General features: G+C 43.1%; 1 protein-coding gene across 19 annotated transcripts in view; it reads left to right on the top strand.

The window, feature by feature from the left end:
- NRXN3 (neurexin 3) overlaps positions 1–22456 on the top strand; it is a 1132087-nt gene that overhangs the window by 954896 nt on the left and 154735 nt on the right. For all 19 annotated transcript variants that reach the window (XM_053378036.1, XM_053378027.1, XM_053378045.1 and 16 more), the window contains one exon: positions 8471–8642. In XM_053378036.1, the coding sequence (XP_053234011.1) occupies positions 8471–8642 (172 nt within the window). The remainder of the gene's footprint in view (positions 1–8470; positions 8643–22456) is intronic.

The raw sequence follows: 22456 nt of genomic DNA, 5'->3' as shown, positions 1-22456 counted from the left end.
AATTTCCCACAGACATCCACCATGTATAATGCTAAATGACAATGCTAAAACTGGAGCTATTTTCTTCCAAATGTTGTTTGTGAGGGTGCATATGTGTGCTTTTTATATTTGAATACCGTATTTTTCGTCCTATAGGACACACCATCCCATAAGGCGCACCTAGTTTTTTTGGGAGGGACATAAAGGAAAAAAATGTATTTCCCCCCCAGCCCCCAGAACAGGCAACTCTCCGCAAGTGGTGGGAGCCCAGCGCTGGGCTCCCACGCCTTGCGGAGAGCTGTGCGAAGCCTGGGCGCGCTGAGCTCAGCGCGCCCAGGCTTCAGTGTGCAGGCAACTCTCCGCAAGCCGTGGGAGCCCAGCGCCGGGCTCCCGCGCCTTGCAGAGACCTGCGCGAAGCCTGGAGAGCGAGAGGGGTTGGTGTGCACCGACCCCTCTTGCTCTCCAGGCTTCAGCGAAAGCCTGCATTCGCCCCATAGGACGCACACACATGTCCCCTTCATTTTTGGAGGGGAAAAAGTGCATCCTATAGGGCGAAAAATACGGTACCTTTGGATGCATGAACGCACACAAGATAATCTTTCTGGTGCTTGAGTGGTACAGCAAATCTAAATCTAGGGGCCCCCCCCCTTGACCTTTGCATTTGTTGCATTTCCCCCATCAGAAAAAAGTACCCAAGCTCTTTGACTAACAGCTGTGATAGGGACTGAAAGAAAGAAAGAAAAAAAATCAGATATAGCATTTATGTGTGACATATTCAGTAAGCGCTTGACCCCAGCCAGCCCAGCCTCACCAGATGCAAGCTGCTCCAAATTTCAACAGAAATAATGGATGCTGAACAGCAGTGCTTTTGTGCTGCCCTTGTGGACAATATAGACCTCATCTCTGACGATCAGGGGTTGAGCTGGTGCCTGTAGAGCACAGGAAATAGGCAGAGGCTGAGGAGATGAACTGTGCTTTCCAATTCTCTCTGCAATGTTTCTGAGCTCCCTCCTCCTCCTTCCCCACACCTGTGCTTCTGCTGGCACAGTCTTGCCACTCCTGTCCTTCACTGGCATAGGATGGGACTGAAAAGGAGTCAGAGCCATTCATCACCCGTCTCTCGTCTCTCTCTTTGCATTTCACGCCACTGACCTGATCCCCTCTTAAATGAGCTCTCCCAGTCAACTAGACAGGCAGGACAATTTGACAAGCTGAGGTTAGAGCATGTGGTGAGCTGTATTTGACTCACATCAGACCAACAAGGTCAAAGAAAGGAAAGGCCACTTTTTGTCTCTGACTCTTTGATAAATGCCCAACCTTCAAATATTCAAGCTCCATCAATACGGCGTGTGTGAGTAGCTTTTTCTGCTCAGATGTAGCATGTTGGACCAAAGTATGAAATGATTTTTCCCAATATGTACTTGTTCCTCCTTTCCTCCCTCCCTGAGTGTTACAATCAGAATATTAGGAGCCATCCTCTCTTATTTAAAAGTATTGAAGAAAGGTGTTTGGGTGGAGGTTGTTTCTGAAGTTTTCTGATGAAAATGGCATGACTTCAAGGTTGCTTATAAAGCATCAGTTCTATTTACGTGCTGTTTTATAAGGAAAAAAAGTTACTGTACCTCATCATTAGTCTGAGGCAGCCTACTACAACCAAATTAGAAAGGCAATGAAAAGCAAATCAGATATCTAATTGTTATGACAGCAGTGGTGTCAGCTTCCAAATGCTCATGCAGACAAATGTTTTGCTTTTGATGTCAGATGATTTTTCATGGAAACCCTGCTGTTGAACTTAGCATAGAGTGGCTTTTGAGTGCAAGCTGGGTATTGGAGTAGTCTCTGAAATGCTTAGGCCAAAGATTGGCGCAGCATTTTAGACTAGAAACAAGGGACTAATCCAGCAGTGGCCCATAGATCATTTCTTGAACAATTCACCAAAAAACAAGCAGCAAAGTAAATGCACTTTCAAACCAATTACAACCTGGAAGAATCTGTACTAAATTACGGTTTGCCTGAGTGGAATAATGGTGGTAAAATTTCTTAAATGAATGTTGGATTTCTCAGAGACTGGTCATGTGCTGCAGGAGCTGAGAATTTTGATTTTGCAATGTTTGAAAGACAATTTAATATATATTTTATATTATTATGAACTAAGGATGGGGGTGAAATTGCAACTGTGTTCAACATACAAAGATTAGAAGCAGAACCAGCATGCTTGGGGACACTTGTGACTGGGTTGTGTGAATGCCCCCCTCCATAATTAAAGCCAGCACACAGCTACACCTAAACACCTGAGGAGAACTTACACTGATTCTCAAAGTGGACCTCAGAGATCATTTTTTGTACTATTTATTTATATTTACTAGCACATCATCCCCCCCCCCCGGTAGGAACACTGGGTGACTATATAACCACACACATATCCATATTAAAATCATATCAAATTCCTCTCATACTGTTCCAGAACTCCCAACATTCAGAGGGCTGGGTAAATAAATATGCTTTCAATGCATATTCCATGGGAAGGAGGTACACCACAAATAATTTCCTGGGGTGTGTGAGAGAGAGGGAGGCAGGAGCGGGGAGAGGATTGACAATTGATCTGTTTGGTGTGCTGAAATGAGTTGCTTATATGCCATGATAGTTTCGTATAGCTGTATTTTCCTTCTTAAATCATTCTCTGCAATCGCCTGACCATTTTTCTTGATTTTTCTCGGAACCCCCCTGGTTTGTCGATATCTGTCTGGTAATGAAATGTCCAGCAGTGAAAGCAGCATCCCAGCTGCGGTCCTGATGAACCACACTGAGAAGCTATTACACATCTTTCCCCCGCTATATATTACTTTGCAGTATGCATTATATAATTATGCTACCAGTTCCATAACTAAATGAATTGCTTTAGGAAAGAGGGCTGGAAATAGTTTCAGCCCAACATGCAGCTTCCAAAAGCAAATTCCAATTGATTAATGCTGTCAAAAGCCACTTGCCCCTTCACCCTCTTTATGCTGCAGTATTGCAGCTAATTGACCTCTGACAATATGATAGGCCTGTTTACCCATCTCCTCTGGCACTAGATGGTCCGTCCTTATAGGATTTCTCCCAGAGCCAAGTGTAATTCTCACTCACACAGAGACTATATGCCAAAACAGACAGCTCTGGTTAGGGTGCATTCTGCAGATCCACTGCCATCACATTTCAGAGGGCAGAAGAGGGCAACCAAGATGATCAAGAGTCTGGAGACCAAGACTTATGAGGAGTGGTTGAAAGAGCTAGGTATGCTTAGCCTGGAAAAGAGGAGACTGAAAGGAGATATGATAGCCATCTTCAAGTATCCGAAGGGCTGTCACATGGAAGATGGAGCAAGCCTGTTTTCTCCTGCTCTGGAGGTTAGGACATGAACCAATGGCTTCAAGTTATAAGGAAGGAGATTCCAACTAAACATCAGGAGGAATTTTCTGACAGTAAGCTGCTTGCCAGTGAAACAGACTCGCTCGGGAGGTGGTGGACTCTCTCTCCTCGGAGGTCTTTAAGCAGAGGTTGGATGGCCCTTTGTCCTGGATGCTTTCGTTGAGATTCCTGCATTGCAGGGGCTTGGACTAGATGACTCTTGGAAGTCCCTATTAGTCTATGATTTCACAAACATCCAGCAACTGGGATGACCAACTTGATTGAGATGATTAACAATTAAAAGCTTTATGTGGCACCTTCCACACTGTCTGCAAGTTTAAGCCTGGCTGTGTTTTAGGCAACAGCCACTTCATCTGCTGCCATCTTTAATTGCCAGAAATCAATGGGTGTTATTTACAGTCTCCCCAAAGACATTTTGAGATAGGTGATATTTTCTTCAGCTGAGCAAGTTTCCCATTCTTTGGTGCTTCCAAGTCTTTGTCTCATTGGAATGGCCGTATTGGTTGCCGGTTGGTTTTCGGGCCCAATTCAAGATGCTCACATTGGTGTTGAAAGCCCTAAACGACTCAGGCCTCAAAAAGCTGACCCCTTGCTACAGATCCCTTTGCTACAGACCCCTTGGGTATTAAGAACTGCAGAGGTGGCCCTATTGGTTGTCATTGAGATTTTGGGTATCCAAATAACTCAATAAGAGGAATGAATGCCTTTTTGGTTTCTGACACCAGGGGTTCCACAGATCAACAGTGCACTGGTTTTGTGTGACTTTGTCTAATCTCCCCACAAACAAATCAGAATGAATGCTCAACAATCAGATTGTCTGGAAACAGCCTTAATTCATGGAGGAGGAGAACCTTTATTTTCATAAATAACGTTTTAAAGTTATTTATTACTGGAGGGCTGGAGCTGGTGCAGCCTAGGGTTGCCATACGTCTGGAAATTGCTAGACATGTCCTCTTTGGAACGTCCTAGATGCCCATCCGGAGGAATTTTACATTTTCAAGCAAATGTCCTGGATTTTGTGCATGGGTGGCTCTGGTTCTGGCCTGGGCGCTTTTTGTGACTGGATTTTTACCTCTTGAAATATGGCAACCCTAGCACCAAACATGGGGGGGGGGGAGAGGAAAGGAAACTGTGTCCCCACCTTCCTTTTCTCCCGGTCATCAGAAGAGGGATGATGCAGTGGGGGATCCCCTGTTCCCCACCTCCCCAGCCCCTGCATGAATTGCTATACCTGTAATTCATGTTAAGAGATCAATTCGTGAAATTGATTAACATTATAAACAATGCCAGTTCAATTTGCTTATGAAGCTCTCACCACTGTATCCCAGCGAGAGCATGACTTCTGGGTTGCTGAAAACGTGACACCCGCCACCTTCTTTCTTGAAAATGGGAAATAGTAAGAAGACATCTCTCACAAACGGAGTTTAGCCAGCTGTTTGAAAACAGCTGTTTTTATCCTCTCGTGGTGTAACCATCAGTGCATTTGTGCATGCCTTCCCCCGTCAAAGTTTACAAACTTGAAGTGCAGTTATGCTGATGGAGAATAAATACAGCATGCAGAAGTTTCCTCAGAAGAATGTGATTCGCCAATAAATGACAACTGAGATTTTCTTCATGTCTGGGATGCAGACATGAACCAAGCTGTTCACTCAGCTTCTGCTTTTGGAAGTGTTTTAAGAGACTTGAAGCAAAGGGTTTCGCAGCTGTTCTAGGATCTGAACGGAATCCGGGTGCTGGGTCTACCATTTTACTCTATTTACAAGCAATAATATTTGCTAGGAGTTCATTCCTGGTGGTATATTTGCTCTGTTGGTTGCTCACATCCCCCCAGAAAAACAGGATAATAATCTTCAGTAATCATCAGGGGTCATACAAATATGGTTTGTTAGGCTTGTAACAGGGGTGACAACTTGAATAAAATATTGCGGAGGCTCAAGTAATCCCTGTCCTGTATGGACACTATTTGAATGGCAGTGCCCATCAACTGGGGAAGAGGGGGCTCAACTATTTTATGGGGGGCTGAAGACTCCTCAGCCCCTAGGTGTTAGCTCCTATGGTTTGTAATTACATATACAAGCTATTGGAAGCAGGAAAGAAGGGAGGAAGGGGAAAGTTGGTACAATTGCATTTGGTGTTTTAAGATATCACCAAGTGTATAGCACAGAATTCACCTGTAATGATTGCTTGTTCATCTCGCTCTCTCTCGTCATTCTCTACAGCAGTGGTTTTCAACCAGTGTGCCATGACACCCTGGGGTGCCTTGAATGGTGGCCAAGGGTGCCACAGGCGGCATTAGCCTCTGTCCCACTTTCCTTCCTTCCCTCCTCTGATGCCCTCTCATGTGTCTCTGCCTGTCAAAGGCTTGCACAGCTGTTTATGGCAGCAGCCCTGGCTATAAGCTCCACAGGCGAATGGTATCTCTGGGAGGCACCCCTCTTTGGGCAGGGGGGCAGCTCAGAGACCAGGGACAGCAGCAACAGCAGCTGCCCAGAGGACTCCCAAGGAGAGGACACTGGGGGAATGCTCCACAAGGGAAGGTGTTGGAAAAAGGGTGAGAGGTTGCCAGCTTTGCAGCGAGGGGTGACATAACTGGGCTCCTGAGCCCCACTGGGGTGCTACAGAAAGAATGTAGTTGGTCAAGTGAGCCGTGGACTCAAAAAAGTTGAAAACCTCTGCTCTGCAGAGATCTACTCACAAGCTTCTGTGATCTCTGATCTAAGATTTTGAAGTTACTTCCATCTACAGTTGGAAACCTATTTCTGGGGTAATGGTGCACAGCCTATTCTGGCTCTTCATGTTAGATGTGGCCACCATGCACAGAGCCAGCCTTTGGCTGATAGGAATCTAGCTGCCTTGTCACGTCAGTGGTCCATACTTCAGGATCTCAGGCAGAGTCTTAGCACCTGGTCCTTGATCCTTTTAACTGGAGATGTTAGATGCAGAATCTGAGACCTTCTGCATGTGCCCTGCGACTAAGCTAAGGGTCCTTATATGAGTCAGCGAATAACAAACACACTTTACCCTATCCTTTCTGGTGTAGTTCAAGGCTTCTGCTGTAAGTCTCTACAGCACAGTGTAACTTCAACAATGTGCCAGTTGGGCATCAGAAGCGGCAGTTGAATTCACTCATAGGAAGCTAGCAACCCTATCTTTTCTGTCCTTACATGTTCAGGTTTCCTTTTGTTGGCACTCATGTAAGTCATTCTGGCTCTCACAGTTGGCTGTTGCAACATTGCAGTTCAGTTTGCTATTATTCTCTTTGATGCTTGGAGACTTGTGTATGGCAGAAGGAACTGTGGGCTGGGACCAAACCCAGCTTGTTTGAGATTGTGAAGCAGATGTTCATTTCCATGTAAAATCTTATATTCAGGCGATATTTGTTTTCAATCTCAAGTTAAAACAACAGCAATTATGCAAATGACTTGGTTCTAAGTTAATTTGATGCAGCTCCAAACTCTACCATGGCTTATCTCAAGTCTGCTCAAGTTGTGACACACTACGTCAAATGCACCTTGTATTTGCACTCACTGACTCCTCATTTTTACTTTCTGAAGCAGTCGACCAAACCAGTTTATTGAATCTCTGGAGATTTGCTGGATTTATCTACTGCTGGTGTAGCCAAGATGGCACACTCAGATACTGTTAGCCTTCAACTCCCATCAGTACCAGCCAGTGTAGCCAATGTTCAGGGAGAGTTGTAGTCCAGCAAAATCTGGAAGGCACCCAGTTGCCTATCACTGCTCTAACATTTGATTTAATTGTTTAATTACATGTCATGTGGCAATATGGGCTAGAGCACATTTCAGACCTGTTTTTATCTTTCCACTGCTTAATGGCAGCTTCTTTCTATTATTTCATTCAGATGTAATGGGAGATCCCTTGATCTGAGAACATACTGTAGCAAATCACAGGCTTATAAGCACCCCCTCTTCTTATTACATCCTTTATATGGGAGGGAGGGGAGTTTAAAGCTGCTGTTTGTGGTTTGGAACAATCAACAGTTTACCATTAGGACCAAATGTAGGAAACTGTGGCTTGTTCAAATCAAAGTTAAGATATAGATTTATAACTATCTGTGGTTTGAAGAAATTAGAATTTCCTGAATTTGGGCATACCAGGAAACAGCAGTTTGTTCCAAATGGCAAATGGAAGGTTTAAACTTCCTACTTTTGAAGATGAAGTGGAAGTACACACTTTTATAATTGGAAACTATGGTCTGATATTAGTTTTATGTGTCAACACACCTGCTGTGTGTGTGTGGAAATGGTTTAGGTATGTTATTATTATTGTATTATTTGATTTTCTTTACAATACATGTTAGTAGTATTGCTGACATATTGCCACAATTTTCCTTTCTGTACAGAATGGAAGCAAAGCAGTTACAGCAATAAAAGTAGTATACTTGGACGTCCCGTCAGTTAAATTTTATTTGTTTGTTTGTTTTATTTATAACAATATGTATATACTGCTGTATCATAAAAAATATATCACAGCGGTTTACCACAGTATAAAAACTAAACAATAAAATCATGAAAAGTTAAAAACAAGTCAAAAATGAATATAAATAAAAACAAAAACAAATGTCAATAGACCATTCTGGAGGATGTACTCTTAACTCCCTGCATAGGCCTGGCAGAACAGAATCTTTTTTCAGCAGGCATTTAAATGTTGCCACAGAAGGTGCCTGCTGAATCTCAACTGGCAGGGTGTTCCACGGGACTGAGGTGATGACACTAAAGGCCCAGTTTCTCTGTGAGATACATAAAGTTTCCATCTCTCTCTTTAGAAACATAAAAGGATTAACTTTTAGTTCAACACCGGGATCCTAGTATGGATAACGGCAATTTTACTCAACTGGAGAAGCTGTCCTTTTTCAAATAGGTTGTTCTCATGACACACATTGCCTGTGTATGAACGAGCGATGCCAAGTTAATGAAGCTCTTCCCTAAATACATATAATGGGTCCATTATTTAGTGGACCAGCTTTCTATGTCATAGTGGGATCTGAATTCAAAAGTGGGATCTGAATTCAAAAGGTTTTTTTAAAAAAATATTACTATTCTCTCTGCTCTTTTCTTCATAGGAACAAGGCAAGATTGGTGTAGTTTTCAACATTGGAACAGTAGATATCTCGATCAAAGAAGAAAGCACCCCAGTCAATGATGGCAAATATCACGTCGTACGCTTTACCCGAAATGGTGGCAATGCTACTCTTCAGGTAGATGGTTGGCCAGTGAATGAACACTATCCTTCAGGTAAATGTCTAACTGAAAAATCTTTCTCTCTCATTCTCACTTAAGGTATTAACCTTGGGCCTTAATACAGGAGCCGCACAGTATATTGGTGCACAGCGTACAAATATTAACAGCTCCACCTGGAGGAACAAAGAGCTGAACAAAATTTCTCTCAGTTTATAAAAGCTGAAATAATCAGATCCTGTTCTCCATGTTGGGTATAAGGTGTTTTACGGAACATCCATATTTTAAGGAATGGCACACATATGAAGTGCATGTAATGTGTCAAAAAACAACAACATACACATGTCAAATGTTGGGACCTCTGGATATAATCTGATTCTGCAGAGACAAAGTAACAAAAGTAGCTCTAACCAGTGCTTTTTTTCTAAAAAAATGTTTAGGGATACTCCCATTTTCCTACTCATTTTGAAATACTGCCCTTCAATGAGGCCAAACTTAGATTCACAAAATGTTTAGGGGTATGTGTACCCCTGCGTACCCTCAGAAAAAAGCATTGGCTCTACTCATAATCTGTATACTCTGGAATATTCCTGTAGGAAGTTAGGAAGAACATTTGCCATGTAAGTTGTAGACTGCTGCCTAAATGGTTTTGACAAACATACAATTGCTACTTGTGGCTTTTCTGAATCAAGGAAAATGGGGTGTAGCATATGACGTCTGGGAAGGAGGAGCTACAATAAATTTAATATATCATGAACACTCTTGATCATTAACGTTGGTACTGCTTGTTGTTGCTTTTCTTCCTTCTTGGGAAAGTTTCCTGTTACAGCATCACCACCAGAAATTGGTGCTTGGAATTTCAGTAGCACAAAATTTTTAAATGATTTTTTAAATTTTATTTTTTAACTGCCTTCCCTTTAATCATCCTTAGGACTGAAAAGCAACACTATCTGATTCATGCAATTAATGGAGACATTTAGTGGTGGTTTCCTATTAAGTTGTCTAGGACTTCCAGATTGCTCCTTCCCCTTAAACTTGCTTCGCTTTGCTGTGCTACTCACTCCTGCTGCTGAAGAAATCTATTGGCTAGTACGGTAAATGCACTGCTGAACCAAGATGGAAATACTGCTGGTTGGGCAAAGAAAGAAGATGCAGAGATTGCGAGTCTGTTTATTGTGGGTATACTGAGTTTCCTGTTTATTAATTTTGTTCTTCAATTAGTTTGTTGTTTGATTGAAATAGCACAGTTAATTGACTATTATTACTTTTAAAAAAATAAACTTTAATGATTTGGCACCCCTAAGGAAATTATTTTAGTAATCACATCTTAATTCAGGAACAATAAATAGAACCTCTCTTTCAAGTAATAACTGTATTTTCTCCCTCTGTAATGTGTTGTCATGCTTGCAGGCCAAAGTAACAGTGAATATAAAGGGATATTTATCTATGGTTTGTGCCATATTGGGAGCTTCCTTCTGAAATTTCAAGGGCAGACTACAGTATGTTTCACAGAGATGAGATACACACTCACTGAAAATCAGAACAGAAAGCAGAAAACTTTGCCTTAATAGTTTGTGCTAAGAATCCAGTGTCTTATTCCCAGACAATGCTAAACTCATAGAAATACCCCATTTTCCTCTCACCATTTGACTTAATCTATCATTGACCTAAGAGTTCTCCTATTAGCCATGCTACAGCCTGTAGCAGTTTCTCAGGTACGAATCAATTTCACACAGTTTCATATCTAAGTCTGCTCCTATCCTTTTCTGCATTAATTTTCAAATTCTAAATAAATTTGAAATATCAGCATGAAAATTTGCATGTTGGATAAATTTTCTCATAAAGTATACCTTTGTAAATGCATCTTAGCTCAAATAATCCTAAAGTACACTGTGGGTAGCAGCGATGTTCACAGATTCAGAGGCTGCAGAGCCTTCAGAGGAGATGATTCTCCCTTAAGTTGACTGTCAAAGGGTATCTATTTGGCCGAGATCACACACACACACACATTTCAATCAAATTTAAATAAATCTTCATATCACCTCAGTTGAAGGAAACCAATTATATAATCAAAAATATACCACTGGTTATCAAAGGAAAATGTCAATGTTTCCTTTTCATTCCCTGTTAGCCTAAAAAGTATGGATATATGTCCTTTACTCACAGTATACCAATTTAAAATTGCCCTCCACCAATTAAGTAACTGTCGCTTTATTTGGTTACTCTATTGATATGCAGTGTGCAGCCCAAACAGAAAAAGAGAGAGGAAAGTTCAGGATGCGTCCTATAATTTGTTGTACTGTAGAAGCTGTTCATAAATTAGATGGTACCAAATTATGGCACTCAGGAGAAATTTGTAAATGTCACTGTGCTGCATTGTTTCACCTACCATACTAAAAATGTTTTGAAGAAGTAATTCTGTTGCTGCTTCTGCTTCAGAAGGCAGGAGGCTGAGGAGTGCCACCGTTCTCAGCTATAGGTTGACCTTCCAGCTCTCCAAGGGAAGATAGCCATCACAAAATGATAGTGAGTCCAATTTAAGCTAGATAAGTTGTTGGGCTACAAGCTCTTCATTCATATTCTAAAGAATCCAATGGACAATGGATACCTCGGCAATCATTTTGTGCAAACTGGTTTCTTTTTTTGGGGGGGTTGCATTTTTTTGCAAACCAAAATTTTATAATTTGTGGAAAGTGTGGTAGTTATGAAGTTCATTGTCAGCTAAACCACTGCATATGATATTAGGTAAAGGTAAAGGGACCCCTGACCGTTAGGTCCAGTCGTGGCCGACTCTGGGGTTGCGGCGCTCATCTCGCTTTATTGGCCGAGGGAGCCGGCGTACAGCTTCCGGGTCATGTGGCCAGCATGACTAAGCAGCTTCTAGCGAACCAGAGCAGCACACGGAAACGCCGTTTACCTTCCCGCCAGACCTATTTATCTACTTGCACTTTGACATGCTTTCGAACTGCTAGGTGGGCAGGAACTGGGACCGAGCAACGGGAGCTCACCCCGTCGCAGGGATTTGAACTGCCGACCTTCTGATCGGCAAGCCCTACGCTCTGTGGTTTAACCCACAGCGCCACCCGCGTCCCTCGCATATGATATTAGTCAACAAGAAATCCACCATGTGATATGGGAAACTGGGGAACTAAAATAGATATTAGATTTATGTTATTGCACTTTTCCTCTTCTAAAGTAGGTTTCAAATAAATCCCTCTAATACTCCTATGAACTTTTAAAACAAACAAACAAACAAACCCTCCACAATTGTGGCTCATCTATCCAATTACAGACCAGAGCATCCAGCTCACTCCTTGGAGCTAAGAATTTTTTTATGCTGAAATTTGATGCCGCAAAGGACTTATTTACATTCCGTATTTTTTTTATAAACAGGGATACACAATGCAACCTCATGTAATTTAAATGGCTTGGTAAGGGTGGGAACACCCGAAATATATGGATAATTAGAAGTTCAAACAAGCAGGGGTGCTAGTTACATAGGGCTATTTTAAACTGCAGCTACATAGTAGTGTATGGTGAATGTGGATAATCAAACAATTTGGATAATTTAAACTGGAACACTACAGTCTGCTGTTTCGGTTTCTGGGTTTTGTGAATATAGCCAGGTAATTAAAGAGCCTCTAGACATTTCAGTGAATGTTCATGAATAACCCCAAAGTAATTTATTTTCAGTAGAGTTTGGCTAACTGCTAATTCTACAAAGATGCTTCAAACACAAAGCGATTACAAATGTTTCAAAAGTGACGCGTTAAGCAGAACATTAAAGAGAGTCACAAGCAGAATTAGAATTTACCATGTAGAGACAATCTCTACAATGACCCTTAAAACAGCGGATGAGTCTTGGTAGAACCCCGTACCTGAATCTTCAATGCTGGTTTTATCCCTATTAAGCATTTTCAGTGTGATTAATGGCTTCACCCATACAATAGCCATTGCGAGAATGGATCTGTGTCACATGCATCCGCTGCCTTAAATGCCACACGGCTTAAACTACAAGCATCTATTTTATCCTAATGCCACTGAGTGAGCTTTCTGCTCTTGTAAAAATGCTTAAATGAGGAACCTCTGAGTGAGTAGAAGAGAATAATGGGGCTCAGCCACTTATTTCAAGACAGAAGAAGACCCAGAGATGGGGGAGTAACAACAGTGAAGGGACAGATAGTTTTAAATACTGTAATGGGACGGCCTATTAGCTTCTGGAAGATATGCCTGTGGAGCATAACTTGCGACTGCAGAACAGTCGTTGGCTGTGTGTGTCCATTGTCCCAGAGGAACAATCATGGATGCTTTAGCTGAGATTCCTGCATTGCACATTGGACTAAATGACCTGACTCTTAACATTCTATGATTCTAATGATTATTTTTATATATGTGCTCCCGACAGACATTAGTAACAGTAATGGGGAAATGCATGGATCAAAAATAGCAACGCAATTGAAGCAGATGACTATATGCCTGTCTCTCACCTGTTCTCATATTGCCCTCCCATGTGAGAATTCATGCAACACCCACGTGGTCTGAGAATAAAGTGGAATAACTTGTAGGCTTCCTAGTACTGAGTGATTTCTCCAAGATTGCTTTGTGATTTGGAGAATGTTGTCTCATCTACGAACTACATTCCTGATAGGTGCTAATACAAGTCGCTGAAGCCTCTTTCTGGCATGCTTTTATTGCATGCTTTTATTGCATACAGCAAAGACTGTCATGTTTTGGACATTTCACTATAAAAAAGGACTTAAAAAAAAACCCCACCCCTGAATCCTCAAGTAAGGAAAGAATCCAAGATGGTTAGAAGTGTTAAAAATAAATCTCTTGCCTTGACATGGACATAAGATAGGTACCTAGGTTTCAATTACTTCTGAGACAGGAGGCTCCCTCACCCCTTTCTGTCTTGCTCTGTTTGCTTACAAAATACATCTGGGGCTTTGCCAGAATGTACATTAATACGAACTTCACATTCTGTATGTTTATTCATCCATTGGATGCCAGAGCATCCTTCAGAGCAGTAGGAAGATTGTATAAAGGGGTGAGGGAGGGAGGGGTTGGACAGAGCTCTAGTGAAAACCAAACCACCTGTAATAATTAGTGTTGTGCTTCAGAGAAGCTGTTTGCCTTTTAAAGAAACACTTGTTTTCAAAGCTTGTATTTAGCTTTTAAAAAAGACACCCCCCAAAACCTTACTCTGTAGGGGGTCCTCCTTCTTCGTCTGACTCCATCACAACCAATAGCCATGCTAGCAAAGAAAGTGATGCTGTTATTAATTAGTTAATTGGCCCAGTTTTCCACAAGGTGGTAAGAAAGGGACCATGGCACAGTTGCAGATCAGCAGGCAGTAGGCTTCAGGTTCTATCACTGACATCTCCAGTTAACAAGATGTTCCAGGTCACGGGGAAGTCCTCTGCAAAAGACTCGAGAACTGTTGCCAGTTGAAGAAGACAGTACTGGGCTATACTGAAAGTCATCAGACCTGATGTAAGGTCCTAAACCTGTATATGGACTAGGGAAGCCTGACTAATTGGAACCTTGTGAATTCCCATGGGAACACAGCAATCCTCCAGAACTTAATAACCCTTTGAATTTTGCACTTCTCTCAAAATGTTGTGGTGCAGCTCTGGGCTATAAAATAAAATAAAATACACCTGAGAAGGTATGTTTTGCAAGAAAAACAAATGTAGAATTGTTGAGGGAAATCTGTTAAAACAATGCTTGAATGTGGCTTTCTATGTAGTTTTTAAAAAGCATTTACTGCCCATGATGTAATGCTTGAGTCATCTCTAATTGCTGGACCAAGACACACCAAACACTCCTCTGGAGCTGCACATTATGGGGATATTTTGCTATGGTATTTAAAACATATTTTGTGCCATTTGTCTTCATTACTGATGTGACTGACAAACTCCTGATAAGCTTCCAAGGGACTCACTGGATTATGGAATTCATGCTATGGTGAACATAGGAACACAGAAAACTGTCATACTGACTCAAAGCATTGCCCATTTAGTTCTGTATTGACTGCATTTCCTCCAGATTGCTGGCAGGGATCACTCCCAGCCCTGACTGAAGATGCCAGGGACTGAACCTGCCCCTTTGCATGTAATATATTTGCTCTCTCACTGAACTTCTGCCTGCAGGCAAGCAATATTATGTAAAACTGTGGCCTTCCAGATGTTGTCGAGTTACAATCCCCATCATCCTTGATCATTAACCACGTTGACTGGAACTAAAAGGTTGGAGCCCAACATCTGGAGAGCCATAGCTTCCCCATCCCTGGCATAAAGGCATTTACGGAGCAAATATTTGAAAGGATTCATGTGAACGAACCAAACTGCATATTGTAGAGGAAAGCAGAAACCTTCCAGGGTCATTGCCAGTCTGGAGAAAGTTGCTTCCCAATGCCAATTATATTGATCACTCAAGGGATCCAAGGGAAACTAAAAGCATTCTTACTGGTATGGAAGTCCAGCATGGCTTATTCCCTAATAAGTTTGTTTAGGATTGGGTTCGCTCCATACCCCTCCACCCCCAAGATATTGTCCAAGGGTGTGGCCTGAAAAGCAAATGATACATTCTTCTTCTTTGGCGATCACTCAAAGCCGTGTAAGTTTGTCTTCCATAAACATGGTTTTAACCATGAGTCCGTAAGTGACTGTGGAGGCCAGTTCTGGATCCACACATCATTCCACAGTAGGGACATAGGTTTCCAGGTGGGAGTTGATCATGGTGAGGGTTTGCCAAGCATGCCTTCCTCTTAGTACGTTTCTCCCTCTTGTCCTGAGCTCAAACATCTTCAAAGTCCATGACACCTTTGGAGCACTCACAGGCCAGTGTTTCCCAGTTGCTGGTGTTTATACCACATTTTTCTAAGATTTGCCTTTAGAGAGTCTTTAAACCTCTTATTAACCACCAGCATTACACTTTCTATTTTTAAGTTCAGAATAGAGTACAGTAGCACCTTGGCTTATGTTACCCATGGGTAATGTAAACTTTGGGTTGAGAAAGCGGCAAACTTGGAAGTGTTTCGCCGCATGCGCAGAAGCGGTCCCTCTGGTTGCGAACACATCAGGATCCAACCGGAGCTCTGGAACAGATCCTGTCCACAACCGGAGCTACCACTGTAGTTGCTTTGGAAGACGATAATCAGGCATCCGCACAACATGACCAGTCCAATGAAGTTGATGTTGAAGAATCATTTCTTCGACACTGGTGATCTTTGCTTCTTCTAGTTACAGGTAGGTAGCCGCGTCAAAACAAAACAAAAAAATTCCTTCCAGTAGCCCCTTAGAGACCAACTACCGCATTTTTCGCACTATAGGACGCACTTTTCCCCCTCCAAAAATGAAGGGGAAATGTGTGTGCGTCCTATGGTGCGAATGCAGGCTTTCGCTGAAGCCTGGAGAGCGAGAGGGGTCGGTGCGCACCGACCCTTCTCACTCTCCAGGCTTCAGGAGAGCCCCACCGCCAGCCCCACAAGCTCGGGGGACAGCGGGGAGGCGGAACGCCGCCATCCCGCTGTCCCCCGACTTGGTTAGAAGGCTGGCGGGGGGAGAAGCCTGCTCCTCCCCGTGGCCAGCCCCGCAAACTCGGGAGACAGCGGGAGAGGCGCAGCGCGCCCTTCCCGATGTCCCCCGACTTGGCTAGAAGGCTGGCGGGGGGGGAGAAGCCTGCTCCTCCCCGTCGCCAGCCCCGCAAACTCGGGAGACAGCGGGAGAGGCGCAGCGCGCCCTTCCCGCTGTCCCCCGACTTGGCTAGAAGGCTGGCGACGGGGAGAAGCCTGCTCCTCCCCGTCGCCAGCCCCGCAAACTCGGGAGACAGCGGGAGAGGCGCAGCGCGCCCTTCCTGCTGTCCCCCGACTTGGCTAGAAGGCTGGCGGGGGGGGAGAAGCCGGCTCCTCCCCGTCGCCAGCCCCGCAAACTCGGGGGACAGCGGGAGAGGCGCAGCGCGCCATCCCGCTGTCTCCCGACTTGGTTTGGAGGCTGGCGGAGGGCTTCCGCCTCCCCCAGCCCCGCAAGCTCCCAGAGCGATGCCAAAGCTGCGCGCAGCTTCGGCATGGCTCTGGGTCCCGTTCTGGGGGAGGGGGAAGCTCGGGCTTCCTCCGCCCCAGCCCCGCGGCTGGCGGGGAGGGGAAATCATTTTCCCCCCTTTATTTCCCCCCACAAATCTAGGTGCGTCCTATGGACCGGTGCGTCCTATAGTGCGAAAAATACGGTAAGTAGCCCCTTAGAGACCAACAAAGACCATTGGATTCTTATCTCATTATACATGATAAAGCTATTTTTAGTCATCTCACCCCTTGCTTTTTCCTGTAAGACCAATTGCAGTTGTTAACAGTTGTCAACAAGTTTGCCACACCTATCAGCCAATCACCCATTCCCACCACCCTTCTGAGTAATACCCCTCCCCAGCATTATACCCCTCTCACTATATATAAAGGTCTGGTGACTTCTGTTGCAGTGTATCTGAAGAAGTGTGCATGCACACGAAAGATCATACCAACAACAAACTTAGTTGGTCTCTAAGGTGCTACTGGAAGGAATTTTTTCATTTTGCTTCTTCCAGTACACTGCCATTAGTTCGCCTGTCTTCCCAAGTGATGCAACAATGAGGTTGAAGTTCCGAGACAATGTCCCATCCAGGAACTGACCAGACATAGGTATGGTTGATTCCTAGATGGAATACTGCCCCATTTGTGGAATTTTATGAAAGACAGGTGGGATATAAATGCAAAAGTAAATAACATAAACATTCCCCTCTCCAGCTAGCAACTGTAGATCAGGTGCACAGGAGCAAGCCTCAGCATTGTGAAGGAAGTGTCTGTTCTTTGCAGCTCAAAAAATGGGGTCAAATGCCGCTACAAACCAGGCAGCAAAGATCCATGGAGTTTGAACTGCATTGAATTCTAATTTCCTTGAAGATGTCTCCTTTTTTGTCCAGCTCTTGTTCACCTCACGCCTTCCTCTTTTATCTCTTTTTCCAAAAGAGTTGTATTCTATACAATGGTTAGTCCATTTCTTAGAGCATCTTCCCACTTGGGGGTGCCGTGGGGAAGGTGTTTCTTTTCTTCTTGACTTCCTTTTTTATTTTTAAAATTCTATTTAGGTGTTTTTTTTATCAGCCAGCATTCTCCATTCTTCCCTCCTCTGTGATTTCCCAGACATGAGATAAATAGCCTTGTATCTTACAAGCTAAATACAATTACTGCTATCAAAACCAGAGCCTTTCTCTCCTTGTAAATGTCTCCTGGAAGCTGATAAGCTGTTCAAGGCAAACTACGGGCTTCTGCTTAATCCTGAGATTAAACATAACCACCCAGAAGACAGCAAAAGATAATATTTGTGGGGGAGGGGTTGAAGGGGAAAGTGAGATTCTCTCCTAAGATATGAGGAGAGGACATACAGACGACTCAAGGTTATTTGTAAAGGAATTAGCCAAAACATAGAAGAGCATGAGATTATGATGGGGCTATTTCATCTGATAATGCCTAGGCTGTTGTAGATCCTAAAGATGAGATTTAGCAGAAAGACCTTTGGGACCAAATAAGAGAGCTGGGGAAGAGAGATGTGTATGTATAGAATTGTGACTAGTCATTGGGGGAACTGATTCCACCAAACAGATCACAGTGGAGTTGCTAGGCAGAATGTAGACTGATCCATGGACTTCGCCATTCATGTTATTGCTTCAGATGTGACACTGACAAGGTTTGTGAAAACTGAAGAAGTGTCAGTTGTCAAGAATAAAGGATTTAAGTCCACCCTGCATCTATTATCAAAGACCTGTTTCTGGTGCAATATCACAAACATATACACCCTCTCGGCTTTTGAGCATGATTTTAGGGTTATGGTGCTGATGCTCGTACTTTTGCTTTTATTAGCGGCTTGGTTGTTTATTTCAATTGGCTTTGTGTTTTTACGGTTGCTTTAGTATAAAGCTTGTTTGCCACTTTGAAAATCTTATTACATTTATTTGCTACATTTTAAAATAAACATGAGTCATCCTTCAATCTGAAAAGGGTGATGTGAATAATCATAATCATAAGAAACAAGGAAAGGATGGCTATTTCCCCTTGTGTGTGTGTGTGTTTAATCCATGGGGATTCTGATCGGCATTTGTCATGGGTGGCATGATAGAATGCTATTTATTAAGGAATATGAAATGCAAAATAGCTTGATTTTGAGCATGGCACGCCACAGATACTTCTGTTACCTTTCACTCCATCACTAGGGTTGTATGAGGGTTGCCCCATTTTAAGGAAGGTTTTGGGGAAATTCAAGAAACAGAATGTAACATGTATACATACAACTTTATATGCACTTACCTAGGGATACAGGACATTTGTACTATAAATATCCCTTCTGGCAAAGTGAACCAGTTGGCTTTACTTGTACCATCTCCTTCTACCACGATGTATACAAGATAATGAGGCATGTATCATCAGGCTAGATTTCTGTGTTACTTTAATCTTGAAAGGGAAAAACTGGGTTGCCATCATACAAATGGTTTACATGTCCCATATCATGAATTACATGGTCCAGTTGGGTGCATAGACTTTCAGCCCTACCCTCAGTACAGTATTGATGAAAGGAAAATGGGCAAACCAGTCTAGTCTTGACTAATGGCATCTGTTAAGAACTGATAACATTTTAGTCTATTCCAAGTATCGTTTTCAGGGAATTGGCTAGATTCTAGTCTCTTTAAACTCCCTCTGCTCTTTATGGCATCTGTATTAGAGTTTATGAAGTGACCTTAAGTTTGAATTTCCGTCAGTGTTGTGGGCAGTTTGAGAAGATCCCCAATGGTGCTTTTTCATAGCTGGTGTTTTCACTGATTAATTTTTCATCTTTTACTCATTTTGTGGGACTTAAATGAGCCCTCAAATGCTTCCCAGCCATGTGGATCAGAGACTGACAGCCTCTCTTCAGAAACATTGACTGCATCTTATAAGAAGCTCAAAATAAATTAAAAGACGGAGTTAATAAAACAGCATTGGGGGAACGCCTGTTTTAGAAGATGGTGCTGTAGCATATGTTGAAAGATCTGCCAAGAGGAATGATTAAAGCATGACAAGTTGATGAAATCAAGAGCTGATTGTAGCTTGTCACTCCAGGGTTAGAATGTGTGCATCAAATTTATGAAAGCTAAATCGAAACACAAACATGATTGGGTAGCACATGTACATACAGTCACCTCTTCCCAGATGCACTGAGAAACTTCTGCAAATGTAGTTTGTATGCACGTACACAGGGCATATGTGCATGAGAACACCACCTTTGCAAATCTTAGTAGGTTTGGGTCTTGGCAGTGCCTGAATGGATCACGCTGCCTGAGAACCACATCTGTGGCACCTTGGGACCCATGACGTTTCACTTCAGAAACAAGAGCAGCTCATCCAGAACAAACAAAAAACAAAACAAAAAACCCCAGGGAGATACTTAGATGAAGAGAATTTTGGAACCATCCCACAATCCACTTATATGGCATATGTCAATAATTCTATCTCACTCTAAAAATAAGTCCCATTTTATGTGTTCTTGAATCTTTGGTTTTCCAGGCATAATTTGAATAAATAATTCTTTTTTTTTCTTTTGCTCCTTGCCATCAGGAGTTAAACAATCGTGTTTGTGTAGGTTGCCACAGCTGAGGAAAAGAGAGTTGGGGTGGGGGAGAGAGAGAGATTGAACAAGGAAGGGAAAAATCTGTTCATGTGGTGGGGAAACATGACTGATACACTGACCACATAGCATGTGATGCAGTTCTGTGCATTGTCAGTGTGAACTATCCCCCCTTCTTTTAAGGGGAAAGGATGACATGAATTGTCGATGCACATGGCCATGTAACGTTACATTATAGGCATTGTGGGAACCGGTGATGTCATTCATCCTGTTTCCACAGATACATTTCTTCCTACTTTAGCAATGTGAGATTAATTATTACCAGTTCACCTGCAGATCATCTTATGACGTTTTCATGCTGTTGACTGCAAACCTTATGTGATGAGGGGGGGTGTTATGGCAGAGATGGAGAAGCAGCCTATGTGGATCATTGCGCAGTGGGAAAATTGTGCATGACAGTTCAGCTCAGAGAACCTCCGGGTACTAATATTGCTACATTTTTCTGTCAGGTTACTTCTGTTTCAGTTTTCTGGTCAAATGGAATAATAACAAATATTCTGAAGACACACACCCCTCCACGGATGTGCGTGTGTGTGCGCGCGCACACACACAAACAATAAACAGCTGGCCAGAGGGCTTGGCAGCTTGAGCAATAACTTTGTGCTTTCCAGACCCACTGCCTGCAGAAAGAACAGTGCCAGCTGCAATCCCAGCCCAGCCCAGATGACGTGCAGTGGTGACAGAAGGAGCTTAGACACACATGTCAGCATTTCCTTTGCTCAAAGAAAGGCTGCAGAAAACAAAGCCATTCGGATGAAACAATATGTTTTTGTTTAAAAGGAAGAGGTTCAGTTGTTGGAGAGCGCTCTGTCCTAGGTTCATGATCTTGCTGCAGGATTTGGGAAACAACTGAGCTCTGAATTCAGTAGTCAAGAACTGAGGCTAGTGGGCCAACTGTTCAAAATTATAGGAGAAGTCTTCTTGAGCATGCATACTTTGCCCACAATAATCTAAGCATGTAGGAGGCGAAGGGGCAGCACATCCTGTTTCTCCGCCTGACACGGAACAAGAATGTGCCACGCCACAACACCAAAGCATCCCTTAACCTGTGGCGATGACCATGGAGGTTTCCGGTGAGATCTTGATGAAAACTGGCACCGTTTCTCCAGTGATGGCAGAGCGCCCATGGGGGGGTCAGATCTTTGGCTTTCACCGCCCAAGTTGGCTGCTTCACCTTGCGTAATGGCTGAGCTGGCCCTGAGGAAGAGGGGCAGGGCTGTGTGTGCTGGCCCAGGCCTCACACAGTAAGATCTGAAAGGGGTTTGTAAGTAGATTTTCCTGTATGTACCACACTGGGAGAGCCAGTGTGGTGTAGTGGTTAAGAGCAGTGGACTCGTAATCTGGTGAACCGGGTTCAATTCCCTGCTCCTCCACATGCAGCTGCTGGGTGACCTTGGGCTAGTCACACTTCTCTGAAGTCTCTCAGCCTCACTCACCTCACAGAGTGTTTGTTGTGGGGGAGGAAGGGAAAGGAGATTGTTAGCCGCTTTGAGACTCCTTAGGGTAGTGATAAAGCAGAATATCAAATCCAAACTCTTATTTATTATTATTATTTATTAAATTTGTATAGTGCCCTTCATCCGAAAGTCAGAAGGTGGTTCACAGCATAAAAATAAAAAATGAGAACACAAACTACACGGTAAAACCAGTAACACCCTCTCCCACAAACAAATTTAAAAGGCCATTGTCTCCATGATTTTTTTTTTTAAAAAGCATTCATTTACAAAGGCAGATGGGTTGTTTTAACTTCCTCTTCTCCACCTGTCCCTGGCAATAAACTGGCTTAATTTTAATAAGCAACAAAACACCTTTGATTAAATTGTAATTAAACAGCACTTCTTTTACAGTTCCTGATCTGATTGGCTGCTTTCCCTCTATGTCAATTCCGGGTTGTTGTTTTAAGTTTTAATGGTTTAGCTGGATTTGAGTTGTCCAAAAGAAAACAGGTATATTATACAAATATTCTTTCAATTAATCCTTTTCCTGCTTCAGTGTGGTGCCAGTGTGGTGTAGTGGTTAAGAGTGGTAAATTCATAATCTGGGGAACCGGGTTCGCGTCTCCGCTCCTCCACATGCAGCTGCTGGGTGACCTTGGGCTGGTCACACTTCTCTGAAGTCTCTCAGCCCCACTCACCTCACAGAGTGTTTGTTGTGGGGGAGGAAGGGAAAGGAGATTGTTAGTTG

The sequence above is a fragment of the Podarcis raffonei genome, chromosome 1, assembly GCF_027172205.1.
Source record: "Podarcis raffonei isolate rPodRaf1 chromosome 1, rPodRaf1.pri, whole genome shotgun sequence".
Lineage (NCBI taxonomy): Eukaryota > Metazoa > Chordata > Lepidosauria > Squamata > Lacertidae > Podarcis > Podarcis raffonei.
This window is presented reverse-complemented; position numbering and strand designations above follow the sequence as displayed.